Consider the following 9127-nt stretch of genomic DNA (forward strand, 5'->3'; position numbering starts at 1 on the left):
TGAAGGCCAGCAGGGCATGCTCACGGGTCTGGCCGTTCTTGGAGATACCGGCCTCAAACTCACCAACACCAGCAGCAACGATCAGCACAGCGCAGTCAGCCTAAAATAAAATTAGATTTGAAGTTTTTATGTTGACAGAAGACTTATGGATCAAAACTTGAACGTGCCATTTATTAATATGATAACTTACCTGAGAGGTACCAGTGATCATGTTCTTGATGAAATCCCTGTGTCCAGGGGCATCAATGATGGTCACGTAGTACTTGGCAGTCTCAAACTTCCACAGAGCGATGTCGATGGTGATACCACGCTCACGCTCTGCCTTCAGTTTGTCCAACACCCAGGCGTACTTGAAGGAGCCCTTGCCCATCTATTGAAAAGGGATTAATTGGGACACATTAGATAGAATTCTTCAGCCTCTAGAAAACGGTCAATTGGAGAACATTTGCAAAATGTCAAGAATTGATCATATGTTTGCTATAAATTGTACACGATGAACTGTTTTAAGATAGATACTCTCTTAAATTAATGCATTTTTGGCAGTAGTGTATAAGCCCATTATTATTTAAAAACAAAAAATGGTAATTTTTTTTATTATAAATGGTTGTCAGCATCAGGCTGTGTAAAGTGCACAGTCACAAGCAACGCTGCTCCCGTTAGGCCCCACCCCGTGCGTGCGCGCTCACGGTTCATTCTCGTGCTGGGCAGTAGCGGCTCAGGGTGGGCATGCTGGTGCCGCCATCTTGGCTGTATTATAACGGTGTAAAAAAAAAATAGACATAGCCGAATTGCTCACCTCAGCGGCTTCCTTCTCGAACTTCTCGATGGTTCTCTTGTCGATTCCTCCGCATTTGTAGATCAAATGACCGGTGGAAGTGGACTTGCCGGAGTCGACATGGCCAATGACCACGATGTTGATGTGGAACTTTTCCTTTCCCATTGTTGTAGTTTCTGTCAACAAATAAAAATAACCAAGAACGTTAAGAAATGTATCAAGTGGAAGTGCGCCATCATTTATTAGCCTTGTTAATGGCAAATTAAAGGGCGGTAATGAACCATGATGACCCGGGCCCAGATTAATGTTAACACCCGTCAGGCAGTTTATTCAACTTCTTTTAAAAAGAAAACCCGACACGAACATTGAAATAGATAACAAATCATTCAAACCACTTAACATGCAATACATTTATCGTTTTGTGTTAACGTCATTCTGTCCATGGTTTGGGCAGCTAGCAAGCGGCTACTGCTGCTAGGCCTCACTCGGCCACAAGCCCGACAGAGACACGTGTTACACTATGGGCCACGTCGTATTAAGTTACAAAGACTGCCAAATATTTAGAAGCTATTGTGCTAGGCCCCCACCGCCTGTCACTGGATAATATGTGCAGTTGTTAAATGAAGAGGGGGGGAAAGAAATACTATTACAGCATCCCCGGTTCTCCGCTTTCAAGTCCCCTCTTTGTTCCTTCCTCCACACTCGGTACACCCGCATTAACCGCCTTTGTTTCAACTTAATACAGGATCAAACAAACAAAAACACAAAACACGCTCAAACTAGAATACCCAGTTATAACGATCCTTTACATGTACCGGTAATTTCTTCACACAAAAAGCCACAGGTTTGAGTTAAGTTACATAACCGAAAAAACATTTTAAATAAAAAAACTCACATTTTCAGAGAGTAAACTCCTAGCTAAATCTAATCCCGCGATAAAAGTATTGAAAGGCCTCAGTCAAAGTTGAACTTACCGGTGTTTCTGGGTTTACACGGCCAATGCTGCTGCCCCTAGCCAGGTAACAGAAAGAGAAGGGAAAAAGGGTTGGACTCTGGGTTTTATACTGACTGGGAGGCGGCCTGACTTCCCGTCGCTCTCCTCCGCAAATCACACACATTCCTGCAAAAAACGTCAGCACGTCACTGGATGAACCGCATGAAACATGCATGATGCGTTCACCAGACATTGTGCATATTTTAGAGATGAAACTTACGATAACAGCGATACACTTCTTAACTGTTGCAGACATGTTAAATATATCGAAAACAGAGAGTAAAATAACACACGTTGTCATGTTTATGGGTTATTTCACCCTCAACCTTTTGAGTTAATCCATCAGTTATTTTACAAGTTTATTTTTACTTCCTAGTAGGACATTTGTCAACCATTGAGACAATATAAATAAATTATGTAATCCAGAAATATTATTTAAAAAAACGGTGTAAATATAACACATAAAACAGATATTTCTCTGCATATTGAGAAGTGATTTTTCATCATTAATATAAACAACAATAGGAAAAAATAACAATTTCAGACCATAACAGCACATTTGTCAAGTTGAAGGGTTATTTTACTGGCAACTTGTTGAGTTCATCCATCAACTGTTTCATACGTTTTTATTGACTTCCTTTTACGACATTTTTCCACCATTAACACAATATGAATACATTATATATCATATTCTATTTACGTGTAGATAGACTCCTTGCACTATTTTTTATTTGTATTTTTGTATTTTATCATGTTGCATAGTTGGAGGAACTTGTGTCAAAACATTTTCATTGCCATTTCTACATTGTAGTTTATGTGCATATAACATTAAAACCTTTGAATCTTGAATCTTATGTCATGCAAAAAAGATTATTAAAATAAAGCTGGTTGAAAACAATACCTTTTTCAAAATATAATACGATAACTGATTTTTTTTTTTATAAAATATACTCCACGTTAAAAAAACACAAGACATAACATATGCCTTCATGACATAGCCTTTATAAAGTTTAATTTTGATTCAGGGATTTATAATTCAACTATTTTATGGTTTGTGTAAATATCATACATAAAACAGATAATTCTTTGAATATGGGGATGTGATTTTCATTTTTAAAAAAAACTATTTCAGACCATAAAACCACAGGGATTTCCCCCTGTCCCACCCCCTTATTGTGATACTGAGACCAATCATCAGCCTGAGAGGATTATCTCAATCTGAATGAGAGATTTGCATTCAAACAGAGCGAAGACCCTGAAAAGAGGAACTCATGCTGTTTTCAAGACCCCTTATCTTGCCAGTCATTTACATTAGGGGCCGACACCTATAAACAACTGATTGAATTAAACATGTTGGTCGCGGGGTGAAGTGTATGCAGGGTCACCTGATTTACTACTTTACAATCAAAAATGATTGTTTGACATCCTCGCTCTTCACCTTTGGTAACTTCACGGTGATTTTTATAAGCATATTGTTTTTTAAAACACTTGCATTTGTATAATGTAGCTAACGTTTTAGGTTAATAAGGAATATTTGATTTATCTTGGGAAAATATACAATCACACCCATATTTTCATCGTAAAGCCATGTTGTCCCTTGGATGCTACTTAAGGGTGAGGGAAGGAGGTCAGATTCTGCCAGCTCTCCCATCACTTGGCATATTTCCCGTATAGAGGCAGCTGGCAGACCCTTCAACCACACAAACATTTTTATACTCGCCCGGGCAAACCCTCCAGTTCAGGTAACAGCACTGGACTTGTTTATAGTTTCTAATTTCCTTGATTGTAAATTAATCCCTGGTACATTCTACTCCTCAAATTCATATTATAAAACCTGTCTTAAAAGGTGAAGAACCACGCTTACAGATCTCATTGTATAAAAGAAAAAGCCTAATGCATTTTTGGTACCTTCTGTCTCCACAGTTCAATGTTAAGAATCTTAAAGATGTGGCCGGAGCAGTTTTGAATTTGCTAGTGAGCAACACTGATTCTGAAATATAGGTTAATGAGGTGCAATGTCTGTATTTTGACTCACATCCGCTTCTTTTCATTAAATCTTGGAAGATAGACAACACACTCATTTTAAAACACAAACACCTATGGTGTAGCTTGTATCATTTGAAAACCTCAAGTGTGACTTTCTCTGGCTTCATGGGAGGTGACTGGTTTTGCGTACAGAAAAGTAAACTAGAGTGTTTTACAGTGAAGCTCTCAATGTGGGTTACATATTTCAGACATGAACTACAACAGGGTCTGTGTGTGTGTGTGTGTGTGTGTGTGTGTGTGTGTGTGTCTGTAAGGTGGAATATGATTGATGACAGCACATCAGTGATGAGTCATCATTTATAGGTGGTGGTTGCAGCAAAGACAGAAATGAACATTATAAAAAATGCTGTTTATTAGTACAGAAAGATTAACACACATAACATTTAATGTATTTTCCAGTACAAGTAATGATTAGAAACGGTCATCAAGAATCCCTTGGATTGGAAGGATTTACCTTCAAACATGAAATCATTCCTTTTCAAAATTCGAAATCAAGTTCCTCTTGCTGCTCAAGATTATTTGACTATGAATAAATATATTTGACTATGAATAAGCCTCTTTCGGCCTTTTGGCCTGAAAACGTAAGCTGTGGCCTGAGGTTCTCAGCTAATGGGCAATTGTAAAACATCCCCACGTGTCTAAACTCCCTGTTTACAGATAAATACTGTCAAACAGCACACATGTAGGGCAGTTAAACTAAACTATGTCTTCTCTAATTTTACAGGGTCAACTAGAGCAAGAAGAGACAACAGGTAAGTTGTACCGAAGAGATGGCTTGAAGCTATTCCAGCCTCCAAAGGGAGGAGCAAAGAAACTGGACCGAGACAGAGGGGAACTCAGTCCTATTTTGTCACAGCAGTATTTTTACCAGTCCATATTAAAAATATCTTTAAAAAAGAAAATAAGACATATTCAGAAGAGTATCTAAAGAATACACACTAAACATCTACAGAATGAATTTGAATACTCTCTTATAAACCAATATACTACTGAAACACTTAAACATAGGGTACTTTAATTAAAGTCAAAGAACTATCCAATTCTTCAATACAGGTAATACAAGATACAACTAAGAAAAACGCACTCTGGTTAAAGTGGTATAAATATGCCACATGTAACGACAGAAGAATGTTGACCTAATATTGGGCTCATAAGCCAGATAAAAGGTTTGGGAACCACTGCTACAATGTATATAAATAATACTTGTAATACAATCACAAATACACTATCTAATCTATCTATCTATATGGGCGACATAAACACAATACTCTGCATGGCATATTCTTTAAATAATAAATGTTATGTGGATCTTGCAAATTCCTTGCACAAGTTAGCCCATTCCTGTAAATGACCACTACTTCTTTAAACTGCACAGCTCTTCCATTATTAATTCAGATATGCTGCACATATTTTATTAGAATATGCCCCTATTTTATTATTAGATTCTACTTTATATCATGGTTTATTGTCCTTTCTTTCATTCCAAATGTGCTATTTTATAATATATATTTGTATATGTTATTTTGTATTTATTTTATTTTGTCAATGCTTGCTTTCATCTAATTTGTCTACTACATTGATGATTTTATGCACCAACATCCCCAAGCGTCTATATGTGAAAATATACTTGGCAATAAACCAGTGGAATTCAGTCTTTAGTGAAACCACTCAGGTGAAAATTTAGACATAGATTTGAAAGATAGACAATGTTTAATCTCATGTTTAATTAATATGCATGGAAACACTATGTAGAATCCAGTATAACAACACAGTTTCTAGTGAGCAGCATTATCAACTGTTTCTTCAGAGTTGTCTTTATCTACCAGATTTAAGAGTCGTGACTGTGTGGGTTCAGGAAAAGAAGGACTGACTGACTGTGATCAATGCCAAGATTGAAAGTCTCCCACAGCTACATGCATAGAATAAGATGAGGATTTAAGATAACGCAATCTACATACCAATGTCAGCACATAACATGTAAATACAATCTTAGCAAGGGACAGTTCATGTGAATAAATCCCATTTACAACACATAGCCAGTTTCACATCTCCTGCAGCCTGCTGGCAGACACCCCCCCCATGCCCCCCCCCTTTTTTCACACTTGCAAACAAAGTGTTCCCTTTTGATTTCCAGGCTGCTATCTGCATTTGTTTAACACCCAAAGTGTTTAGGAGAAATGTTTATCTCATGCATATTACAGCCTCCAGGGTGGGTATGATTGAAACGTTTGCGTGAAACTTTAGGGGCCGCAGGATATTTTTCACCCACCTCTGGCTCCCTCTTTGTCTCTCCCTGTTTGAATTGTCAATTTCTAAGTTTTGTATGTTGGTTTTTACACATATTCTGGTTTTGCATCCGTAACATAACTGTTGTTAAGTCAACTCTGTTAAAAAAAGGTTATGGAATTTTGAGAGGTAAATACACTTTTTAGAATAATCGGGTGTGTTTATTTCTGCTCTGTGCTTGGTAAGTAACATATTGTGTATTTTTCATTAATATTTGAGCTTATTAATGAAAGTACACAAATGTGCACTGCATCCTGCTTCTTACTTAAGTGTTGAGGTTTCTTGTACAGAAATGTATAAACAAATGTCATCATTTTCAAAAGCAAAACCTTTAAAAAGAGCCACTTGCCCCCTTTGCCATCAAAAAAAAGTATATAACACAGCTTATTCAGTTTTATACATAGTTATACTATATAAACAAAACATAGTTAGTTGTTTGTTTTCTAAGGCCGCTGGTCTAAAACGTAGGATGAGCCACCTCCAGGGAAAAGGTACCAGGCAAGAAAGTTGTGACACAACTGTTAGTAATATTATTTTCACATTTTCCCTGAAACTCCAAGATAAAAGGCACTCCTTTCAAACAAATGTCAACTGTTATTTAGTGGCATGTTGTATTTTGTCAAAGCTAACGAGTCACTATAGAGGGGCTCTAGAGCCGCGGGTTGCCTATCCCTGCTCTTTTCAGGTCTTTTTTGTGGTAAAGCAAAAACACTGGAGAAAATTGTGGGAGTACAAAGTAAAAGAACATTCATGTGAAAACAGAGCTCCCAGGCAAACACTTTTACACGTAGTTTGTTATTTTCTGTACACAGACAATGTTTTGTTGTTCTTGTTGGGTGGATGGGGCCTCTCTCTGGGGCCCCTGGGGATATTCAATTCGCAACAATAATGGAAAGGCTTGTCACTTTGTACTTCGATATTTTTTTGAATCACAGTGAAAATTATGTGTATGTATATATTTTGTTGATCCAGCTTTTGAGTCACACACTCAACCTTTCCAAATGATGGGAGTGTCCTCTGTCTTGGATAAAAACAAAAAAGAGTAACAAACTGTCCATGTTAAAGTTACCCACTTTTTAAGTATACATAAAATATATTAGGGGGTTACATTCATTTTTCATGTGCAGAATAAAGGTTCCACATTTACGATAGATTGAATTCGCATAATGAGGAAAACAGCATTATCACCACATCATAACATGACCTAGCTAACGTTAGCTTAGAGATATCTTAAATTAGAAATAATGTTTTCAAACGCAAAAACACCGAGGCCACTACGTTGCTACAGTCAGAAAAGGCATATTTAAGGAAAATATTTACATAAGTGTCTACATAAGTGAGGCAAGCAACGGCTAGCTAAGCTAATAAGCTAACTTTAGCTAGCCGTTGTAAAATCCTTCTGTTGACACGAATACAACGAGAAAAGAAAAAAAGGAGTTACGCCGTAAACATTTAAAGTTGTTTCAAATAAGTTAGTTGACCGGGAGAAATTGAAGTTTTAACAGAGTGACAATAGTAATGTGGAAGATACATAAATGAAAGCATTTTTCATTTCATTTATGTACGAAAAAGGATGGGGCGATGATTCCCGTGAAACAACACCGGTTTCGTCAGAAGAAGATCCGGGTCACTCATCAAAAAATCTGATGCAAGCTTCAACACCACCCTGTAACAAGAGGAGCTACACCCTGTTAGCAAACTGTGACATTTTTTATTTCAACAGAAGACGTTTTATAATTAATTGAATTAAGTACAACTTTTTGTAAAACATTTAAATACTCTTATTTAAGTAAAATACATTAAAGGTCTCACTTAATAACAAAGTATGAGCATTAAGTTCCACATTTTGAAAGTAATCAACTTATTATGCAGACAGCCCATTGCAGAATATATGGGCCACATAATGGCATTTTTTATTATTATAAGTATTGCTTTAATGTTGCATCATGAAAACGTTGGGCTTATTTTAACTACTTTAAATACAGCCCGGTAGCTTAAGTTATTAGTTATAATTTATTAGTTGACTTATATTTAGTCTGAATGATATGAATCTTTAGAGTGACTGAAGTTATCAAATACATGTATTTGATAAAGATATTGGCTCACAAAACTGCAGTGGAATACAATTAAGTACAAGTTAGAGAGTGCAAGAGTTATTATAAAATGGAAATAGTCAAGTAAAGTACCTCAAAAGTGTACTTTTGTGATAAGTAAAGGGTAGTGAAAAAACTTGTACTTGAGTCAATTAACTTTGTACAATTTTATGCCATACTTTTATAAGTACATGTACTTCCTTTTAGAAACAAATGTACTTATAAAATACAATGCTTTGTTACAGTAACTTGAGCCACACAGCGTCCAAATAAATAAAAAACTTTACCGAGGCCATTAAAAGGCATCTTAAATATAATGTAATAGTATTATAATAATTTAACAAGCGCAAAGCATCTATGGCTGCACGGTATGTACCTTTATACTTATAGAGTAATGTAAACTTACTTGATAAAATGTTTCCTAAAGTATCATTTTGAATGGAGTTTTACTTGTAAGTTGTTTTCTAATCATTGTATTGCTACTTTCCCTCTTTATATAACATGCAGGTTTAAAACTGCTTATTTTATTAAAAACTGTTTATTTTACTGTCACAAAGTTTATTTCCATTTTGACTGCTCAAATATCACTTTAATTTGTTCTGCCATCTAGTGGCTGAAGAGAGGAATTGAAGCCATTCACAGGGTTCCTGCAGGTATCGCCAACTCAAATTTAAGACTTTTTAAGACCTTTTTAAGACCACTTCTAATAGAATTTAAGACCTATTTCACGGCAAGAAAGTATGAAGGAACATTGCTATGAAAGAAGAAATACATCCCATAATTACTTACAAAGTAAATATATTCATGTTCAACATAAGAACAATGACTGAATATAACAGCATAACAGTACAGAACTGTGTTAGCCAAAAAGTGTGTATGTGTGTTAGGGCTGAGCAATTAATCGTGTTTAAATTTTGGCCTGCCACAATTACG

General features: G+C 36.2%; 1 protein-coding gene and 2 long non-coding RNA genes across 3 annotated transcripts in view; 2 read left to right on the plus strand and 1 right to left on the minus strand.

Moving 5' to 3' along the window:
- The window catches only part of LOC104953858 (uncharacterized), a 7826-nt gene extending 7747 nt beyond the window's left edge, over positions 1–79 (plus strand). Inside the window, exon 2 of the long non-coding RNA XR_799266.1 lies at positions 6–79. This is a non-coding gene — a long non-coding RNA (uncharacterized lncRNA). The remainder of the gene's footprint in view (positions 1–5) is intronic.
- Positions 1–1852, minus strand: part of LOC104953851 (elongation factor 1-alpha) — a gene marked incomplete in the record, with an annotated part of 5509 nt that extends 3657 nt beyond the window's left edge. Inside the window, 4 exon segments of the mRNA XM_010780882.1 lie at positions 6–100; positions 191–370; positions 797–951; positions 1750–1852. Of these exon segments, the coding sequence (XP_010779184.1) occupies positions 6–100; positions 191–370; positions 797–940 (419 nt within the window).
- The window catches only part of LOC104953866 (uncharacterized), an 18861-nt gene extending 9955 nt beyond the window's left edge, over positions 1–8906 (plus strand). The window contains exons 2-3 of the long non-coding RNA XR_799269.1: positions 4540–4567; positions 7674–8906. This is a non-coding gene — a long non-coding RNA (uncharacterized lncRNA). The remainder of the gene's footprint in view (positions 1–4539; positions 4568–7673) is intronic.
- The last annotated feature ends 221 nt before the right edge of the window (positions 8907–9127 follow it).

Source organism: Notothenia coriiceps, unplaced genomic scaffold (assembly GCF_000735185.1).
Source record: "Notothenia coriiceps isolate Sejong01 unplaced genomic scaffold, NC01 NC01_scaffold00000491, whole genome shotgun sequence".
Classification (NCBI taxonomy): Eukaryota; Metazoa; Chordata; class Actinopteri; order Perciformes; family Nototheniidae; genus Notothenia; species Notothenia coriiceps.